Source organism: Xenopus laevis, chromosome 5L (assembly GCF_017654675.1).
Source record: "Xenopus laevis strain J_2021 chromosome 5L, Xenopus_laevis_v10.1, whole genome shotgun sequence".
NCBI lineage: Eukaryota > Metazoa > Chordata > Amphibia > Anura > Pipidae > Xenopus > Xenopus laevis.
In genome coordinates this window covers 13,269,116-13,291,902 of record NC_054379.1, presented here as the reverse complement: position 1 = coordinate 13,291,902, position 22,787 = coordinate 13,269,116, and the positions used below count along the sequence as shown (strand labels likewise).

At 38.5% G+C, this 22,787-nt stretch overlaps 1 protein-coding gene across 1 annotated transcript in view; it reads left to right on the top strand.

Moving 5' to 3' along the window:
* Positions 1–22,787, top strand: part of ush2a.L (Usher syndrome 2A (autosomal recessive, mild) L homeolog) — a 442,265-nt gene that overhangs the window by 233,443 nt on the left and 186,035 nt on the right. The window contains exons 39-40 of the mRNA XM_041562401.1: positions 12,688–12,838; positions 12,944–13,086. Of these exons, the coding sequence (XP_041418335.1) occupies positions 12,688–12,838; positions 12,944–13,086 (294 nt within the window). The remainder of the gene's footprint in view (positions 1–12,687; positions 12,839–12,943; positions 13,087–22,787) is intronic.

The following is a 22,787-nucleotide window of genomic DNA, read 5'->3' as shown; positions in this document are numbered from 1 at the left end:
ATGATACTATCTAGTTGAACCATCACAACTATTTTTATCTGTATTTTAAAATTTTGAGAGGAAGCAGCCTCTGTGTAGTTCCAAACTCTATCTATTCTACTCCATTTTGTTGGATTTCGGCAGTGACTTCATTCTACCAAGATTGGCTGGTGCTCAAGTGGGACTTATAAAGAACCAAATCTTCCATTCAAGCAATAAGCTATGGTACTAGTATAGATTTATAATATGGATTCATATTTTTATAGGGAATGTTTTTTTTTTATAGGAGTATATTAAAAGTAAGTCATGATGACAAAAAACTTCTAGAGCAGAATGAAAATGGATATGCCTGGCTGTAGAAGGACCAAGCTAAAAGAGGAGCAAAATACTTTAATTTGGCACTTAATACTAGGGATGCACCGAATTCAGGATTTGGTTCGGGATTTGGCCAGGATTCTGCCTTTTTCAGCAGGATTTGGATTCGGCCAAATCCTTCTGCCCAGCCGAAACAAATCCAAATCCTAATTTGCATATGCAAATTAGGGGCGGGGAGGGAAATCTCATGACTTTTTGTCACAAAACAAGGAAGTAAAAAATATGTTTCCCTTCACACCCATAATTTGCATATGCAAATTAGGATTCGGTTTGGTATTCGGCCGAATATTTCACAAAGGATTCGGGGGTTTGGCCGAATCCAAAATAGTGGATAAGGTGCATTCCTACTTAATACAATATTTTACACTGCTGTAATATATGTCAATAGGGATGTAGCGAACTGTTCGCCGGCGAACTAGTTCGCGCGAACTAGTTCGCGCGAACTTCGACTGTTCGCGTCCGCCGCAAGTTCGCGAACGTCGCGCGACGTTCGCCAATAGGTGTTTGCGTCAAAATCGTTCGACCATTCGGTCGCTAAAATCGAATGATTTTCGTTCGATTCGAACGAAAATCGTTCGATCGAACGATTAAAATCCTTCGATCGTTCGAATCGAACGATTTTCGGATGTTCGAAGTTCGCGAACAGTTCGCAAACTGTTCGCATTTTTTGCCGGTGTTCGCGAACGGCGTTCGCGAACACATACTCGGCGGTTCGCTACATCCCTATATGTCAATACAATATTTCAACACTACTGTAAAATATATGTTCATATGTGATTAATACTGACACAAATAATTTGCATTCAATGAGCTACAATTTTACATTTAACCTTTTAGTCTGTTTTCTTTTTTTTATAGAAAATGTGTCCATTATCGGTACATATTTGTATAGTTTTCTTCACTAAACGAAAGAATGACAAGAAAATACAAATTTTATGATATTTGGCGTAAATTTATCTTCTTCCGTAATTTATTTTTGCATCATCTTGGAAAATTTCCAGAGGGAAAATAATTGACAGTAAATTATATTTTTTATGTCTTACTTTTCCCAGTTATAAATGACAACTGTCCTGACTGAATTGCTGTTTATTACAATTAATAAACATTTCACTTTTATAATTTAATGGTATAAATATAGTATAAATAGGTTCTAGTTCATGCTTTCTTTTACTTAATGATCTGAGCGTATATTATCGTAGTTTAGACAGAAGCTCAAGCAGAAAAGCATGGAATTCTGACACAAATAGGTCTTGTTAAGTAGAAATATATTATCACTCATCTTTGAAAAAATAAATCTGTGCATTTTACCATTCCGATATGATCCGTATCAAAATTAATTATTAATGAGTCAGCAAGCTTTACTATGTTTGAGAAATTATTCTAAAAATGGAGAAAAATTCCAATTCATCCACTTTTCATCATAACAATGAGCTGGAAACAAATTCAAAATGGCAAAAAAACAATTCTGGTGAACTAGGTTAAGTATGCACAAAAAGCACCCTTGGGGGTCTTCTTTGCAGCAAATTCTTTGCATATGAACAGCATGTTTTTTCATAGTAAAATAGAGGGTTGAAATACAAATTATGGGGGTTATTTTTTAAAAACTCGAGTTTATCTCCTTTTTTTTATTAAAACAAGTCGTCCAGACTCTGATCCACAAATTTATCTCATTTATCAATAATTCAAAAAAAATGTTATGACAAAATTGAGCATCAATTTGAATCTTACAATTGACGCTCTGAAAACTCAACTTTCAAAATCAAATTGTTTCTGCAAAAACTCGACTTTATCGGATGAAAACCCTGACTTTATCAGTTCATCCAACGCAATTTACAATGTCAAGAAACAACTTCAGGGACATTTGCCATTGACTTCTACATGACTTTGATGGGTTTGAGATGGAGTATTTTCAGATTCAGATTTTAGCAGCTTTGTGGTATAATAAATCTCTAAAAATTCTCGTTTTTTCTTTTCTTGAAAAAAAAATTTGTGAGTTTTCCCCTTGACCATATAAATTTGAGGTTTAATAAATGAACCCCTACATGTTTATTAGGAGTTTGTGATCACCAACTGTGATATTATTGAACAGTAAACATTTCAACCAATTTTACTTTTAGCCAGTGTAGAAAGAGATTTAACATAAATCAAGTATGACCAAAACTTTGGGCATAGACTTATAGAACTTAGTATGTTCCCTGTATCACTCCATAATATTCAGCTCATTGCACAAGCTGTGAATGGTTTAAATCTTCTACATATTCATATATAATTATGAAGTGTTTTAATGACATTTACTCTTGATAGTCAAAGCATCACAAAAGGTGTGTATAGCTTGCCTTTTTAATTGAAATAGTTGTGTTTTATTTTGGCCTGCATGGAATTCAGCTTTTGTTAATAAGTGGTTGACATTGGTGATGTCCCTTAATTTTCTTAAATCTAATTGGCTCTTTTATCAGTCAAACTTGTATGGATTGGCAATTGATCAGAAAGGGTCAGCCATGACTGTGCATGTAGTTAAATAATGGAACCACAAGCTGAAGGCATTGTTGCATAGTAATCAGCATATGCAGGAGAACAAATGAGGACAGAGTCAGAAGCCATAGAGAGAAGGAAGTTTTTCAGGTTGCTCAAGTTCAAAACAAAGGCATTCAACAGGATGTAAATGTTAAATATTCTTCATTTAGCCTCAATCTTACAGTTGATTTTTATTAGTTTCTGCTGAAATCTTTTGAATAAACAGAAAAGGAACATGACGTTTAGAATCAGTGCCAAACTTTGTGTAGATGAGACAGTTGTGTTGAATAATCTCAGACTGTACATTACTGATATAGAACATGAAACACGATTACACGCATTTCAATGAGAGATACAATGCTGTTGTACTGAAATATAATTCAGCTGTAGTGATGAGCAAATCTGTCCTGTTTTGCTTTGTTGAAAAATTAGCGAAACTGCCAAAAAAATTAAGTGGCAAAAAATTTGCGAAGCATTTTTGTTGCAGAACATTTTTGTACCAAACTACATTGCAGTTTATGGGTGTTTTTGTCATGGCACCTTGTTTCTGCTTTGGGGCTACCACTAACAAAGTTTTCCTTTTTAGACTGTGTTGAGTAAATCTGGCATGTTTTGCTTTGTGTCAAAGTTCTCAAACTAGTCTTAAAATTTGCTGAATTGTAATTGTAAACCTTATATTTAGGCATATGTCCTTATATAGACAGTGGGACGACTCAGATCCCATTGGTTGATGTGAAAGGAGAGGGGAAGGATAAAATGACATATGCATTTGTCACAGGCGCCTTTTTTCACTGCACGTCTTTTTTTTGCTGCTCAAAGTGAAACGAGCCACTTGACAAATTTTTGACCTTGAATTTTTGCTGCAGTTGAAACATGGAAGTTTGCGGCGAATCTGTACACGGCAAAATTTATCTTTTCTGTCTTTATTCGGAAATACAGGTGACACAACCTATATCTTGGGGCTCAAGTGTGTTGAATGAAGGCATTGATCTATGGTAGGCCTCAGCAATAGAGTCTCTGGTCCTACTCATTGAGAGTATGAGGTTCACACACAAAAATACACAAATGTAAATCTCTTACTCTTACCTAAGAACTCTGAGGTTTCCCAAATATAAAAAATAAAAAAGGCACCAGAACACAGCTGCAAGCCTCCTACTATTAGAAAGCAAACGTTATTGTTATTATTTTATATTTCTATACTATTTTCTTATTGTTTGCAGTGCTGTTTGTACCCTGAGTGTGGGTGGGACTATACAAGAAGATACATAACAACTTGAAGGGAGGCACTAAGGGATTCCAGAATTTTGAATTGATAAACCTGCCTCAATCTACCTAAAACATAAGATGGGGGGGATGCTTATGCTCTTGGTCATTTACGCACCATGACTTGCCTTATTTTAGTAATTTAATTTTAATTGAAATGTCTTTCTATCAATATAGTCTATTGAACTATTTATACATTTATATTATAGTCTATTGAACTATTTATGGAAGGCAAATGTATCCAACATTTCTATGCACCACACATCAACAACTTAATCTCAACCCCATACTAACCTTTTAGGGTCCACCTACCAGGCAAGAATGCATATATTTTGCAGCCCTGATATAAACCAAATGTGCTTATTTTTGTAGTCCCAACAATAACCCTTAACCTAGAATGTATTTGTATATGAATACTGTACATTTTTGCTTCAGATTCCCTGCTGCATGAAGGCCTAATACTACTATTTTATGTAAATGTTTTCCTGATATAAGCACTGATGAGACGGAAGAAAAGATAGAAAGCCTCTTGTGGGCAGGATTGCTTTCTTGATTATTATACAAAACATATCCCAACTTTGATTAGTTTTTCAGTATATATTTAAAGGTTTACGCTGATTGTTCCTATAATTATTTTTACATTCGAATATATAATTTGATGCCGAGCAATCCACAGTACACCTTTTCATTATATTCAACGAGACTTGAAAGGCTAAAATATAATACTAGTATTTTATTCTCCCAGTAGTTTATGAAACTCTGTATTCATGTAATCAAATTTAAATTAAGTAGGGGTAACATTAATAGCACCCCATCTTCCACATATGCCAAAATATCTCCCCATTAATGCCTGTACACATAGGCCTGACAAATTATTAGTGAAAGCTAGTGCACTGAGGCTCATGCACAGATGAATTAATACAGGATATGCTGGGAAACAAGGCACGGCTATGGGGGATAATCAAATGCCTTTTGTGCAACAGTCTCTGCAGAGCTTCCACTGGCAGGCCCGGCTTTGTGGAAAGGCCACCTAGGCCCGGGACTAGGGCGGCAGGATTTTAGGGGTGCGGCATGCTGCCCAACCACACCCACATTGGTTCAAAAACACTGGAGATGTACTGGAGATACAGTATTTTTTTAAATTTCCCATGCACCAATCCCCATTGCTCCAGTCCAGATGATGAAAATTTGCACTAATAAAGGAGAGGGGACAGGGGGCGACGAATGGCAGTTGTCCTAGAGGCACCCACTATGTAAATCTGGCCAAATCAGCTTGTTCCAGTGCCATACTTCACGTGGTGGTCCTCAACTTCACTGTAAAGTCCCTTCCATATGTGCTCTTATTAATTCCCAATCTTCTCAAATGATGACTATATTTTATAATTATTGCTTTCCCATTGCTTACATATATATAATTTGGACCATATTACAAATTAAATTTATCGATGTTCAGTTATACATTTACCATTCCCATAAACGGAAGTTGTTAATAAATATCACTGGTCTTCCATCTGTTTGGATTAAACCACAGCCATAGTTAACAAACTTCAACTTATGCAGAACCAAAAATCACCCAGGGGTGGACCAATTTTGTTTATGACAACTCCCATTAACTCACAAGCTTTTAGATGCATACGTTTTACATTTGAGTTTTTTGTGCATAATAAATACCAAGCATTTGAGTTTTTAAAAATATAAATCGAATTTGTGAGTTTTTGTGCAAAAAAAATCGAATTCTTGCAAAAAATTGAATTCGAACATTGATAAATCACCCCCTTAATGTTGTAATATACAACAGATATAGTATAATTTAAAAATGATTCCCTTTTTCTCTGTAATAATAACTGTACCTTGTACTTGATGCCAACTAAGATACAATTAATCCTTATTGGAGGTAAAAGAAAATTCTATTGCGTTTATTCTATGGTTAAATTGTTTAGCAGATTTAAGGTATGGAGATCCAAATTATTGAAAGATCCTTTTTCTGGAAAACCCCAGGCCCCAAGCATTCTAGAAAACAGATTTAATACCTAGTAATAGTAATAGTAAGTAGGGACCTCAATTCTAGAATTGCAGTGGATGTGATTTACTTAGACTTTGCTAAAGCATTTGATACAGTGCCACACAGAAAGTTACTGGTTAAATTAAGGAATGTTGGCCTGGAACATAGTATTTGTATCTGGATAGAGAACTGGCTAAAAGATAGACTACAAAGAGTGGTGGTAAATGGAACATTTTCTAATTGGACCAGTGTTGTTAGTGGAGTACCGCAGGGCTCTGTACTAAGTCTCTTGCTTTTCAACTTGTTTATTAATGACCTGGAGGTGGCCATTGAAAGTACTGTTTCTATTTTTGCAGATGATACTAAATTGTGCAGAACTATAGGTTCCATGCAGGATGCTGCCACTTTGCAGAGGTATTTGTCTAAGTTGGGAAATTGGGCAGCAAACTGGAAAATGAGGTTCAATGTTGATAAATGCAGGTTATGCACTTTGGTAAAATAATATAAATGCAGGTTATACACTAAATGGCAGTGTGTTGGGAGTTTCCTTAAATGAGAAGGATCTAGGGGTCTTTGTAGATAAAAAAGGGCATTAACTTAAGGGATGAAAAACATAATTATGCCTCTTTATAGGTCCCTGGTGAGGCCTCATCTGGAGTATGGGGGCAGTTTTGGACTCCAGTCCTTAAGAGGGATATAAATGAGCTGGAGAGAGTGCAGAGACTAAGTGCAACTAAACTGGTTAGAGGGACGGAAGACTTAAATTATGAGGGGAGACTGTCAAGGTTGGGGTTGTTTTCTCTGGAAAAAAGGCGCTTGCGAGGGGACATGAATAAACTTTACAAGTACATTAGAGGACATTATAGACAAATAGCAGGGGACCTTTTTACCCATAAAGTGGATCACCGTACCAGAAGCCTCCCCTTTAGACTAGAAGAAAAGAACTTTCATTTGAAGCAACGTAGGGGGTTCTTCACAGTCAGGACAGTGAGGTTGGGGAATGCACTGCCGGGTGATGTTGTGATGCTGATTCAGTTAATGACTATAAGAATGGCTTGGATGATTTCTTAGACAGACATAATATCAAAGGCTTTTGCTATAAAGAACTGTATTAGTCCGGGAGTGCTGCGTTAGGCACTCACCTTCTTTGCTTACATGTGTTCCAAAGGCATATTGTTTTTGTTCATTGTAAAAAAAAGATTAGTTCTACTGTTATAAGCACTTCTAATATTATAAGAAAAAAAGCAAATTAATAAATAGAAGAAAAGGAAAACACAACATTATACATAAAGATCTAACAATGCAACCAGAACTACTCCATCCAAACACAAAGAAAGTAATTGCACGGGAGCTTCTGAAGAATGTAGGCAACAGAATGTTGAAGCATTGTATTTCTTTTGCAATTTTCCACCCGTCGTCATGTAATGATACAGCCAAGATCACTAGAGATGAAAATCTGGTGAGAAATGTTTACTAGCTCTCTGCAGCAATATCCAGTGAAAAGTCTGAATTATTAGTTGGCACAACTCAATTTCAGCTCTGATCCTTGTATTAAACTTTCAAAGAAGAGATACCAGAATGACCCAGTTTATCATGAGCACACATCCTTAAACCTATTTATTGTATGTGTATTCATAGATTGCATGGTATCTGCATCATTCAAGTGCACTTGTTATGGCTGCATTGTGCAGCGTCTCATTTCTCATTGTGTTCTTCATTCTACACTGATAGAACAGAATGGTGAAGGCATCTAGTCTGCAAGATATAGAATTGACTCAGCTGTTACTCAAAGGAATTGTATGTGGATAATAATTCATACGCGCTGGAGATACAAAATAAATAACATGGAATACATTGAGTTCAAACACAGTATATGTCAGAAGCTCATTTCCTTCTTTCTCCTGGGAACCTACACCGAGGGTCTCCATCACTCGCTAAACTCTCCATGAAGTGCAAATCTATTCTTTACATTCCACTTTTCCACATTCCAATTTCTATCAATACAAATTAAAAGAAACTGTAAATTAGATAAAACACCCTTGGTTTTTTGAATCTTGTTATTGATTGGTTAATAATATGTAAGCAGGAAAAACATATCCATAGTCATTAAAAAGAATAACCCCTTGTGGCTGTGGCAGCACTGTGCAGTGGCTTATCCAATGGAATGAATCTATTGTCATATTAGCAGGGGTCCTATGTAGGTGGTATGAATATCTATTGGTTGCTTGATTATTTTTGTAACTAGCACTGAATGCCTTTTGTTGCTTAAACACAATAAAATGTTTTATAGCAGTGCTGTCATGACATGGGCAGGGTCAATTTTGGATCGATCCTTCTAAAATGTAAACACACCAGCTAACTCATCTTTATGGGGTTAAAAGGCTGCAGTGAATTTTATTAACCACTAGGTAACTGTCATATAACTATACATTTTTCAAATATAACCAACTTTATAATATAACAACTGGATCTCCCCCTATTAGCTACGGAAGGCTGATTTTTATGGAGATCCCCTGTTCCTTAAAATATTGTGAACCCTTAGGCTTATTTATTTAACCCCTTCTCTTTAAACAGTGGCTGATATCCACAACTGCTAGCCCCAGACCCAAATCACTTCTGCCGTTAGCCGTGACTATTAATTCAGAACATTCCTTGCTACCATCACCCCCACTAAGTGAGGGAGGGTGGAGGGTGCAAAGGTAAAACGGCGAGTGACTCCTTTTCTATCCCTTTCACTCTATTCCTTCTGCCTCCAACCAATCATCTTCTACACTACTTTTCCCACAACCCCTTGCCAGTTATCGTCTTCCAGGTCCCTTCCTAGCCCCTGTCATGGTCCCATCTCCTTCCTTCCTTAGTCTCCCTGGGGACCCTAACCAAGAACTGATCTTACTATTTAACAGATGACATGGTTGAATGACATTTTTGGCTAAATTATATTGGTCCCTGCAATTTCCCTGCAGTCGGCTGTGTGTAAAACAACTTTCATTAAAGGCAACTTTCATTAGAGTCAAGATGCATGTCTTGCTTCCATATCCTTGCACTTCCATATCCTTGCACTTCCATATCCTTGCACTCCCATATCCTTGCACTTCCATATCCTTGCACTCCCATATCCTTGCACTTCCATATCCTTGCACTCCCATATCCTTGCACTTCCATATCCTTGCACTCCCATATCCTTGCACTTCCATATCCTTGCACTTCCATATCCTTGCACTTCCATATCCTTGCACTTCCATATTCTTGCACTCCCATATCCTTGCGCTCTGTGCCACTCAGTCCTTCCTGCTTCCTATTCAGCATCAAGTTCTGCTGCATCAATTGATGCAGGAGAACCCTTACACTAACACCGCTCCTGACCATGTGGTAGCACAAGGGTTCCCTTTATGCCCAACAAGAATAGGTGCAGCACACTTGCACCTATAGAATAGGAAGCAGACACATGTGCAGTTGCTGTAACTTTTGGGGTATCAGCCCCTTACAACCACAATGATGCTGTTACTCTGGATGAAAATCCTGCATTGTGGGAAAATACATGGCAATTGCACTCAAAATTGCACTTAGCTGACTGCACTTGTGGATGTAAATGAGCCCTAATAAATGAAACTGCTCAGAATATGTTTACATACTGGCTAGGGGTGCCATACATGTTTTGGAAGTCCATATGTGCCCCATGCTCCAGTTTAAGAGGTCTGCTTTACAGAATTTCTCTATACAGACTATAATTATATTCTGGTTTTACCAAGACAAAAAACCCTGCGCCCCAGTTTAGTCTTTCTCAGTTATGACCAGGTTGTGTTGCCTATGAAGCTTGGGAGGAAATGAGAAGGATTAGATAAATAAGAAAGATTAGCTTGTTTGACTTTTTTTATCCAAAGATAATTTTCATTAGAAGTACTCAATGTTATATTGTGTTTTGTAGCTTTGTATTTGCCAGTGATCACTAATTCCATTTACTGGTGGACTTAAAGGAGAACTAAAGCTTAAGTAAAGAAGTAGGTTAGAAATATTTTACATAATGTTTTGGGCTTCTGTACCAGCCCAAGGCAACCACTGCCCTTTAGCAGTAAAGATCTGTGTCTCCAAAGATGCCCCAGTAGCTCCCCATCTTCATTTCTCCTGATTCGCTGCACAAACTCTGTGCTGCTGTCACTTACTGAGCTTAGGGACCTACTCACAATATACAGTACACATAGAATAGAAATGTCACAATATAAGGCTGATTAGTAATTAATACAGATAATTACTACATGGCAGCACAGAAACCAGTGCAATTAGCATCAGAATTTAATAATCAGCAAACCTGTAGCATCAGCTTATATTACAGCCAGGGAAGCTCATTTTCTGCTGGATAATTAGTGACGAGCCCTAAGCTTAGCTTCTCAACAGCCAATCAGAGCCCACTGAGCATGTGAGTGTCACAGACACTTTCCAACATGGTGACCCCCTGTGACAAGTTTGAAGTCCTGGATCATTGCTGCTATTGACAAGCTGAAACTTTAGCCTCGTGCAATAAGTTTAGTATATAAAATATGGCATTTTTAACCATGAAATTGGCTCAAACGGGAAAGGTAGACAGAGCACATTGCCCCAAAAGTAAAGAATTCAACGCCTCTTTTATACAAATGATACGGCCATGCCCCAAAGCAGCCAGATTCTGGGACAAAGTCACAGACTATATACAGGATAAAACCACATTCCCAAAAATCCTCTCCCCACAAGTCTGTATACTAGGCATAGTAGACAATACTACACCCACCAAAGCCAAACGAGATCTCTGGCGATCCCTACTCTACTATGCAAGGAAAGCACTGATAGTATCATGGATGATATCCAAAAAGAGATGGTTTAGACTAATAAATAGCAACCTGCCACTTATCCAGCTAACTTATTTAGCTAGAGGATGCCCGACAAATATATATATATATATATATATATAAAAATATGCGCTGATTTGACCGAGGCATGTTCTTAAAGGGATACTGTCATGGGGAAAATTTTTTTTTTCAAAATTCATCAGTTAATAGTGCTGCTCCAGCAGAATTCTGCACTGAAATCCATTTCTCAAAATAGCAAACAGATCTTTTTATATTCAATTTTGAAATCTCACATGGGGCTAGACATTTTGTCAAATTCCCAGCTGCCCCTGATCATGTGACTTGTGCCTGCACTTTAGGAGAGAAATGCTTTCTGGCAGGCTGCTGTTTTTTCCTTCTCAATGTAACTGAATGTGTCTCAGTGGGACATGGGTTTTCACTATTGAGTGTTGTTCTGAGATCTACCAGGCAGCTGCTATCTTGTGTTAGGGAGCTGCTATCTGGTTACCTTCCCATTGTTCTTTTGTTTGGCTGCTGGGGGGGAAAAAGGGAGGGGGTGATGTCACTCCAACTTGCAGTACAGCAGTAAAGAGTGATTGAAGTTTATCAGAGCACAAGTCACATGACTTGGGGCAGCTGGGAAATTGGCAATATGTCTAGCCCCATGTCAGATTTCAAAATTGAATATAAAAAAATCTGTTTGCTCTTTTGAGAAATGGATTTCAGTGCAGAATTCTGCTGGAGCAGCACTATTAACTGATTCATTTTGAAAAAAATGTTTTTTCCCATGACAGTATCCCTTTAAACTGGGTGACTGTGTAGCTCTACCAAATCTTAGAACTACTGTGAGGAGGCATGAAAGGACTTAAAATGCTGTAAAGATGTAATTTGTTTCTTTATTCATACCTTTAATTCTGTACCCTCCATCTTACCTTATGTGACCTACCCCTAAGAAAAAACTGATAAATAAAACCAGTTTAAAAAAATACAGGTATGGGACCTTCTATTCCCCATCTGAATTGTGTGAGCAGAAGCAGTTTGGCATCATTTAGCTATGAGCATAGTTGAGCTATTAGTATAGGGTCCGATACATCTCAGTGAATGTATGTTATGGAAGATACTGAATGTGTTCAGATTGTTTAAACATTTTCTTGAAATTTAATAACTGCATTACGAGCAGAATTTTATTTACATGAACCCATCGTAATCAGCGTCAGCTTCATGTTTTACGAACAATATTTTATAACAATCCACAACAAAGCTTTCACTTTTGTCTTCCCAATGTTTTTCCCTGTTGATCAGACATGTTCTGCCATTACGTGCAATTATATATTTAGCAGCTGTGTGGGGCTTTTGAAGCAGAAGAAAACAGATATTTAGAAGGGAAATCATGCACAATATACATTCGCTGTTTGCTTTGTTTGCTCTGAAAAGCTACATTTAAATGTAATGTAGCATACCAGCCAGGTTTATCGGCATGAAGAATAAAATAGATAGCTATAGGTAAGATCACAGCCTTGCATTATGTTAACCCTGTTAGCCTTGTGGTAATACCATGTACCATGTAGAACTGAAGTAGTTCAGTGGTGATAACATTAAATTAAATGGTCCATGTTAACTGCCGCTGATCCCGAGGAGAAGTTTTTTTTCAGTCCTACCCAGCATATGTTCACCATGGTTTTCTCTGCTCTAATTCATCCACATTTTCTTTTTTTTTTTTCATTTTCCCAACAGCTCCAGATGGTGTGCTGCCCCCAAGGCTTTCATCTGCCACTCCGACCAGTCTTCAGGTTGTCTGGTCTACACCAGCTCGTAACAATGCTCCTGGCATGCCCAACTACCGACTCCAGATGAGGTCTCTGAATCCGACAAATGAAATTAGAGAGTAAGCAAAGCAGAGCAATTCCTTCCCTACTTCATGTGTAGATCATAGAAATTGTTCAATAATAATCATTTAACTGACATGACTGAGTTCTCTTACTTTATGCAGGTTATATTCCGGTCCCAGCACCTCTATAATTTACCCGATTAATGATCTCCAGCCATTTACACCGTATGATCTTAGGATCACCGCATCTAATGCATATGGAGAAACCAAGAGCAACTGGACCACTATGTTTACCAAAGAAGATAGTAAGTTCATGTTTAAGGTCAATTATTTTATTAAATAGCAATAATTATTATTTATTTATATGGTCTGGACACATTTAGTGATGGGCAAATTTATTCGCCAGGCGCAAATGCGCGGCGAATTTGCGCGATTCGCCGCCAGCGAATAAATTAGCGAAAATTCATCCAAAAAAAATTGTCGGCGTCAAAAAAAAAAATCGCCGCGTCGAAAAAACCCGAAACTGGCGTAAAAAACGGGTACCAGCGTAAAAAAACAGACGCTGGCGTCAAAAACAAGACACTGGCGCCGTTTCGCGAATTTTTTGCCGTTCCGCGAAATTCCCAAATTTTTCACGAAACGCCGCAAATTCGCCCATCACTAGACACATTTACACAGATCTTTATAGAGATTGCTCCACATTCATATTAGTTCCTGGTCCAGTGGAGCTTTCAAAGGTCCCTATCCCATTCCCACAGCTCAGCCATCATAATCAGTTTCTCCGGGAGCCAATTAATATGCCTGTTTAATTTTGGAGCATTGAAGGGAAAACTGTCTAGAAAGAAGATAGATAGGCTGCTTGGGGGGAAAGGAAGGGGTGATATCACTCCAACTTGCAGTGCTGCAGTAAAGAGTGACTGAGGTTTATCAGAGCACACGCCACATGACTGAGGGTACATGGGAAACTATCAACAGGAAAAGCCCCATGTCAGATTTAAAAATTAAATATAAAAAAAATCTGTTTGCTCTTTTGAAAAATGGATTTCAATACAGAAGTCTGCTGGAGCAGCACTATTGACTGATGCTTCCCCATGACAGTATTTCTTTAATGTAGTTGTATTGTAGCTCAAGGTGTTTTCAGTCCTTTTCCAACCAAGTGCTCTCAACATTTTGTATGCTTTCTCTCCCCTGCAGTCCTAACAAGGTAAATCTGATTAAAATGACCATTGTGAATTAGTGTGCTTGTGTTATATAAACTATAATGTAAATTTCAAGGAAGGGTATGGCAAGATTAGAAATGATCTCTTCAAGGGCTTATTTATTTACCTAAGTACAATGTTCAAAGCTCAAGTCTGAACACAATTTGCCATGTTCTTTTACCAAGAATGTGGCTTTCCCCCATAAATCCAGTGTCATTGTGGCCACATTCTGTGTTATAATAATGTCTGCGCCCCAATGTTTTAGGTGCAATTTCACGGCTTGCTTTGACGATGGCTATAGTAATTTGAACCTCCCAAATGAACAATAACATGAGCAAAATGTTTTTATTTGTCAAGTAAAAGAATGAAGTTCTTAGGAAGCCACACACACGTACACAAAAGATTATTATGGGCAATTTATACAATTCATAATTTTGTGTCAAAGGCCCTAAAAATGTTCTTAATAATGCGAGTCTCATTGGCCTTGAGGCCAAGCAAATCAATAACTGGAATACCATTGCTAGTTGTGAGCACATCTCAAAGAATTCAAAGTTAAGCATTTGTGTTCACATAAAAGCTGAACAAGATAGAATTCACAGGTGCAAAAAGGTATATCTTGTAGTGATGTGCGGGGAGGCCAGAAGCCTTCAGTTGGGTGGGTTTGGCCACTTCAGCACAGAGTTTGCGGCTGGGGGGGGCGGGTGAAGGCAGAACTTTAACCTGTGTTGACATCACTGATGACCTTGTAGTGCCCCACTTCCACCTGGACGTGCCTCTTTTGATAGACTCGTGACAATGTGCCCTGCCCACTTCCATGACATCACAGAGGTGCGGGTATACAAATAGGAGCACACAGCAGGTTATGGTCAGGTGCAGGTTCTTCATGGTCATGTGCGGGTAGAGTTTTTCTAGACCCACACATCACTAATATCTTGGCTTCCTAGAGGTGTTTTTTTTTTTTTTTGTGGATTTGTCATTCTTCAACACAAATGTACAGTGCACTATGATACTGTGTACAATGTATATGCTCACCACTTTACAGAGAAAGTATAATCATTTACAGAAGAGTAGTATTATTTATGATGAGAGGCACATAGGAATAACCCCCTGCTGCCCCCTATGATTAACTTGAGCTAGGGGGTGCCAATGGGTGCAGTATGCAGGAGTGTATTGGTGCAACAAGAATCCAGACACAAGTATTTATTGAATTGTACTAAGACTGTGGTTTTGTATCACTTAGTGCTATAGCGCTTGCTTCTGGGATCTTTGTGAATTCTTTAACATACAGTGCCTTGGAAGAAATTAAATGCCCATGCACCTCAATACATTTACAAAAAGCTTGATAAAAAAAAACGCCCATTGGCTTTAATGCAATGGGAGTGAGAAAAAAAAAGTCACCTATAGACTCTTAAATATTTTACTACAGAGACTTTAATGCATTTTTGAAAATGTTTCACCATTTTGCAAATTTTTTAGAAGTTTTGTAAATATTTTGGTGAAGCAAAACGTTGCAGATCAAATTTCCTTCCCCTGAAAGTCTGGCTCTTAACATTGAGTACTCTCTAAGCTCACGCCATATTATTTTTATCTTAAAAGTGGTTTTCCCCTAGAAGCTGGCTGTTCTGCATTGCCCAACCAACAAATGTCAAATCCATCTCATTTTAGAACTTTTTTTTTTTACTTTATTTTATTACAAATAAAGTTTAACTTTCAAGCTATCATTCAGGTGATTTTTATAGGCAATTTCTGTGTGCTCTAGGGAAAACAGGGAGTAGACTATTAGATATGGACTGTAAAACAAGTTTATACAACAAGGACACACAAAGTTTATGTTTCGATAAAAAATGGTATTTTGCAAAAAAATGTTCTCAGCTGAGATTTTTTTTTAGAGGATATTTATCATGTATGGCATGAACAATTCTTGTTTAAAAACTATTCACTAAAAGTTATTAAAAATTGCAGGAAATAAATATATAGTTCCTAAATTAGTATGCAGTGTATCTCTACAATACATTGGGCTTATTAAATTGTGCACTCTCTGTATAGTTTAGAGCAGGGGTCCCCAACTAGTGATGGGTTAATCTGACTCATTTCACTTTGACCAAAAATTTGTGAAACTGCGAAAATTCACCGAAATGCATTGAGGTCTGTGAACAACAAATTTTTCTTTGACGTGCGACAAATCGTGAGACAAATTTTTGATGCGCGAAACTAGGCGAAAATTTTGCTCAGGATAAAGAAGAAAGATATGGGCACTCAGGACTCCATGCGTGTGGGCCAAGCCCTGCGTGTTTATTGCAAAGTAACGTTTCAGGGGCACGCCCCCTTCTTGTCTGACAAAGGGGCATGCCCCCGTAATTTACTTTGCAATAAACACGCAGGGCTTGGCCCACACGCATGGAATCCTCAGTGCCTGTATCTTTCTTCTTTATCCTTGGAAAATCCATGGTGCCAATCCCTCTTACTGAGCACCAGACCAATATTCTCTGAGAGGCCAGGGTGTGATGGTGGTTTTTTATAAATTTTGCTCATCACTATCCCCAAACTTTTATGGGTAACATTCAAATGTAAAAAGAATTGGAGAGCAACACAAACATGAAAAAGTTCCTGGGGTGTCAAATAAGGGCTGTGATTGGCTATATACTTACCCCTATATCTACTGGCAGCCTACAGGAGACTCTGTTTGGCAGTAAACCTTGTTTTTATGCAACCAAAATTTGCCTGGAATCCAAAAATAAGCACCTGCTTTGAGGCCACTGAGAGCAACATCCAATGGGTTGGTGAGAAACATGCTGCTCAGGAGCTCCTGGTTGAGGATCACTACTCTATGTTGAATATTGCTTGCACGGTGCTTTAAAATTTGGGGTCTGGAAATGAATTGCGTGTTTAATGAGAAAGGAGTTATACCATAGGATGCCCACTGAAGTGGCAGGTAAAGATGCACCTACCAGGTAAATTTCTATACTCTGTAGTTACACCCTGGGGTTGGAAAACCTCAAGCTACAATATGAAGGAACCATACCACCACCAAATAAAGTCAAACTGCGTCTTTTGCCCATATGCAACAATAAAGTCAACTCTGTAGTCTGCAGTTGTTTTCAGTATTATGTGCAAGAGCACCGTGTTTACCCCTCACTTATTTAAACTGAACCTGCATCTAAAGCCCATCTGATATTAAACCCGGCAGATTAAAAAAGTATGTTTGGCAAATTGGGAGAGATTGAGGGCAGGAGGGCAAAAGTAAATAAATGCATGCGCCTGTAGACAGATCATCAGAAAAATATTTATTGCCGTTTTCCCCTTCAGTCCAAGTACAGACTTCTAAAGTAGTTGAGCAAAATAGCTTTCCATAAAAGATAATTTAATTTGCAGAAATGAAGCAATCTTCTTTTATTAATGATGGAATGCGGCGTTCCTGGAATACGAATGAAAGATCTTTCCCGTGGAAAGGGAGAGGCGAAGGCAACGCTCGCTTATCAATAATTAGTTCTACAAACAATTACTTGCAAGTCAAAAAGAATCGTGTTGTTCCTTTCATCACGCGCACCTTAACCTGTGTAGCTGTCAAACTGCCTTCTCCCCTCCAGTGACAGCCACAGTGACAACATGTTATATTCCACATTGATTTTACAGTTAAGGGCTTGATTGTGATATATAGGGATTTTAAGAATTCAGCTGAGAGGCTGACTTTTGCCTTTTATCATTCCATTAAAATTTTATAACCATCTTTTTCATGTCATTTCATCCATGAATTCTTACTTTAGAAAGTGATAGCTCCAGCTGCGAACATAACTTTTCTCTTGTTCAAAGCTTTCCATTGTATTAGCCAACTACCTTAATTATAGTTATCACTCATGTTTTACATAATTGTGGTGACCCTTTCAGACAAGCCGTATCAGGCAGCGGGCGACGTATGTGAAATTAGATGACTTCACTTGTCATTTATAAAAAAAAAAAAAAAAAAAGAAAAACTAAATCAAACAATTGAATATTTAACCCAAAGGTTTATATAAATGGCGCAAAAACACTTAACCAGTTCTTTAAAGGGATCCTGTCATCGGAAAACATGTTTTTTTCAAAACACATCAGTTAATAGTGCTACTCCAGTAGAATTCTGCACTGAAATCCATTTCTCAAAAGAGCAAACTGATTTTTTTATATTCAATTTTGAAATCTGACATGGGGCTAGATATTTTGTCAATTTCCCAGCTGCCCCCAGTCATGTGACTTGTGCCTGCACTTTAGGAGAGATATGCTTTCTGGCAGGCTGCTGTTTTTCCTTCTCAGTGTAACTGAATGTGTCTCAGTGAGACATGGGTTTTTACTATTGAGTGTTGTTCTTAGATCTACCAGCCAGCTGTTATCTTGTGTTAGGGAGCTGCTATCTGGTTACCTTCCCATTGTTCTTTTGTTTGGCTGCTGGGGGGGGGAGGGAGGGGCTGATATCACTCCAACTTGCAGTGCAGCAGTAAAGAGTGATTGAAGTTTATCAGAGCACAAGTCACATGACTTGGGGCAGCTGGGAAACTGACAATATGTCTAGCCCCATGTCAGATTTCAAAATTGAATATAAAAAAATATGTTTGCTCTTTTGAGAAATGCTCTTTTGACAGTATCCCTTTAAAAATAAAAATAAATACATTTTCGAATACTAATTGTTATTGGGATATTCTTGGCAACTTTTCAAATGACTTTATTTATGAGTTATTATATTTCCTATTCTTGCTTTCAAAAATTCTATTTGATATAGTGGGCAAATTTGAACATGGACAATGACCCATAGCAACCAATCAATGACAGGCTTTTTCTAGAGAACTGCAGTCGTAACAATGTTTGAAACAGGGTCAGACTGGCCCGATGGGACACCAGTAGGCCCTGCCGACCCAGACCCAATACTCACCTCCCCCATCACCCCCTGATGCCCTCCCTCTTTTGATCCAGAGTCAATCCTGGCTGCTGCCAACGCTCCCCCGCTGCCCTCCCTCGCACGATCCAGATCCAATCCTGGCCTCTCCATTGATTCAGACCTGATCCTGGCATCAAAAGTTAACTATAAAGACAGTGCAAGGCCACAGGGGAGGACCTGATGGTGGGTGAGCAGGCAGGCAGTGGGGTTCCTAGAAAGGGTGCTGGTGTCCATGGGTTAGCAGGCCCAGTGGTCCTCACACACCCCAGTGTGACCCTGTTTAAAAACCAAAAATTTCATTGGTTGCCATAGGTTACTGCTGAAGTGCAAGTTTGACCAGTGTTTATAAATGAGCCACACTATCTTTTGTTTGGGGTCGCTCTGTAAGGCTACATTTTTTATTCTTTTGTTTTTATATAGTTCCTCTATTGCCCATCCATCTTATCTTCCATTCAAACATTGCATGGTTGGTAGGGGAATCCTTGATTAATAATGGGTGACATGCCAAAACTGCTAATCGTAAATAATTGTATAGAATGCCATTTTTAAATACCACATTTAATGGTGAACTACCCATGGTAAACATGGGTCGACAGTATGCAGCTATCTGTTGTTTGGCAGCTGAAGTTAATTTCAGACCTGCTTTAACAATTCTGCCCTAATGTAAGTTCTAGAAGCAAAATGAATTGATGGAAAGCAGCTTGGTTATTAATGTTAAGTCTATCTACTTTTTCTTTGCAAAAGGATAACCAAGAACTAAATTGCCGAGCATATTAATGTTTGTATGTACAGGTATGGGACATATTTAAATATTAAATAAACCCAATAGGTTGGTTTTGCTTCCAATAAGAATTAAAGGGGAAATCCACAAAAACATTACTTAAGCTTTTTGAAAAGTAAACATAATTTCAAGCAACTTTGCAATATACATCAGTTAAAAAATATGCAGACTTTTCATGATTTTTAATGGTTTCTGACAGTTTCCTAAGCCTAGCCCCCTGCTTTTCTGCTGATCTGTCTGACTACTTTGCTGAGCTGACTGACTACTGTTACTTTGTATCAACAGCCATATGTCCTCAGCCTGCATCATCCAAACCCCACAATTCCCTGCAGCTGTGGAGAAGTTGTTACAATTTGTAACATCAATGTTTAGTCCCTCCTTCCCTGCCAAATGATTCAGAAAGAATGTTAAACAGCTTGGTTTCAGTATAGCAAATGCCATTTATTCATACTTGTTTAAGAATCAGGTAACTGTGATGGGTATATTAGGGGTTTATGTGTTATGTGGGCCTCTTTATCAAATTTTGGTTTGGAAGCCGGAGTTCCCCTTTAATAATATCTTTGTTGTGTAGAGTTTTGTTAAAACAGAGAAAAGGGAAATCATCTCTAAAAATTCGGATTATTTGAATAAAATTGAGTCTATGAGAGATGGCCTCCCAATAATTCTGAACTTTCTGGATAATGGGTTTCTGGTTAATGGATCCCATACCTGTATATTTTTATTGTCTAGCACTGTGCAGCAGAACAATAAGTGAATTTAGCAAACAGGGGGTTATTGCAATAATAATTTCAAATAAATACAGTTACAATAAATATTAAGGGGGTTATGTAATAAAAGGCACTCATTTTGACCAGGAGCAGTAACCCATAGCAACCAGTAGGTAGCATTTACTGGTCATCTGTTTAAAATAAAAATGGGTTACTGCTCTTGGGCAAAAATAGTGCCTTTTATTATATATAGAGGTAAGAGTTTAGTGTCCAAGAGACTAAATGATGGAGGTCCCTGCCCTGTGGAGCTTTCACTCAAAATGGGAGGGTAACCAAAGGTGACAAATAAGCTGCAGGTTACAGTGGGTGTCACTGCAAAGGTGCCACTTCACAGTTCAGGTATTATGCAAGTGCTCCAAGAGGTAGTTTTCATAATTAGTGTGTGGCCTTATTCTGACCATTTTTGCATTTCAATATCAAGTAATGATGCTCCTCAGCAAGTGGATCGGGCCAACCTCGCCTTAGAAATGCTCAACTACTAACCTTCATGTGGTCTGCTCCAACATAATGAACAATTAGCTTCTGCTATTTTGCCACCATTGTGTAGCCTAAGCACATCAACTGACACCCCAGTCAGCCTGCTAGTCAGTCAGAATACCCGGTGCTCCACCAGGAGAAGCAACCCTACGTTACGAAAGAATATGCAGCGTGTTCATGGGATGTCTAGTAAGAGCAACAGCAACTAAATCATATCCCAAGTCACATGTTTTTGATGAACAAGCAGAAGTCTGATGGATCTTCCTAATATAAGAAGGTTCTACAGTTAGATACTAACAGAACTATTTAGAGCAGAAATTGCCTGACTTTCTGTGTTCAAAAACTTTGTTAAGACCCCTTCTTAGGCTTAGCCCATCACAAGGTTAATGGAAAACAGTGTTGTATCCATCACTTAAGACAGCAAGTACGTTTTCAAGCCAAATCTCACCATAATTGCAGCAGTGGTTTCAGGTATATCTAAAAGAGCAAATAGGGATTTTATCCAAATTTTACTCCACATGACAATTAGGGGCAGATGTATGAAGGGTCGAATATCGAGGGTTAATTAACCCTCGATATTCGACTAGGAACTAAAATCCTTCGACTTCGAATATCGAAGTCGAAGGATTTAGTGCAAATCCTACGATCGAACGATCGAAGGATTATTCCTTCGATCGAACGATTAAATCCTTCGAATCGAACGATTCGAAGGATTTTAATCCAACGATCGAAGGAATATCCTTCGATCAAAAAAACTCAGGCAAGCCTATGGGGACCTTTCCCATAGGCTAACATTGACTTCGGTAGCTTTTAGCTGCCGAAGTAGGGGGTCGAAGTTTTTTTTAAAGAGGCAGTACTTCGACTATCGAATGGTCGAATAGTCGAACGATTTTTAGTTCGAATCGTTCGATTCGTAGTCGTAGTCGAAGGTCGAAGTAGCCCATTCGATGGTCGAAGTAGCCCAAAAAACACTTCGAAATTCGAAGTTTTTTTAATTCGAATCCTTCACTCGAGCTTCATGAATCGGCCCCTTAGGCTCAGACTCCGTTACCACTTTCTGCTCCACCATTTGGGAAACACTGAATCTGTCAAGAATGAAAGAACGCCTCTCTCTTTTATCTGGTGGATTTTTCCCCAAAAGTCCATTTTAAATCAGTTAATTTCCTTAAGAAACATCTCCATCTCATTTGGGTGACATCCACTATCCTTCACTAAAGCTGATTTTATGAATGACATTTTCTAGGAAAGAGTTCAATGGCTCCCATATTTTGCCGCCTAAGGCGGCCTTCATTTTGACGCCTCCCACCACTCCCCACAGCACTCACCTTTCAGTGCCGGAGGGGGTCATGGGCGGTCCAGTCGCTATTGCAGAGAGCGCGATTCCGGGTTGAAAGATGGAAATTCGTATCTTCGTTACCAGAAGCGGCATTTTTGCAGCCCCTGGCAACCATTGAGTGTCTCAACTCGCCTCATTGGTGGAGCGCCCCTGCATATTGCTTCTTGCTACAGACAGATATGGAGCAAAGCAAGTAATTACCCCAAAACATTGTCATTTGTGTTTTCATATGATAGTTAAATGCTGTTGCATTCTCAAAACCATATGGACTGCATTGAGTTATACCTTTTCCATAATGCAAAGCAGTCTAGAACAGTTACTGGTGTTTTGTTCCTGCAACCATCCCCAAATAAAGTAACAGACAATGCAAATTGTCTGTGCAAATATGGGGAACTTATAGCATCATTTTTGCCTGGAACAGTTTCTATCAAGTCTAGAAGGCCCTTAAGGACTGCAAGGAAATGGGGGGACAGAGCCATGACAGGGCTAGGGAAGTGGGTCTGGAAGTTGAATGTGAGACATTGGTCGTAGCTATGGGGG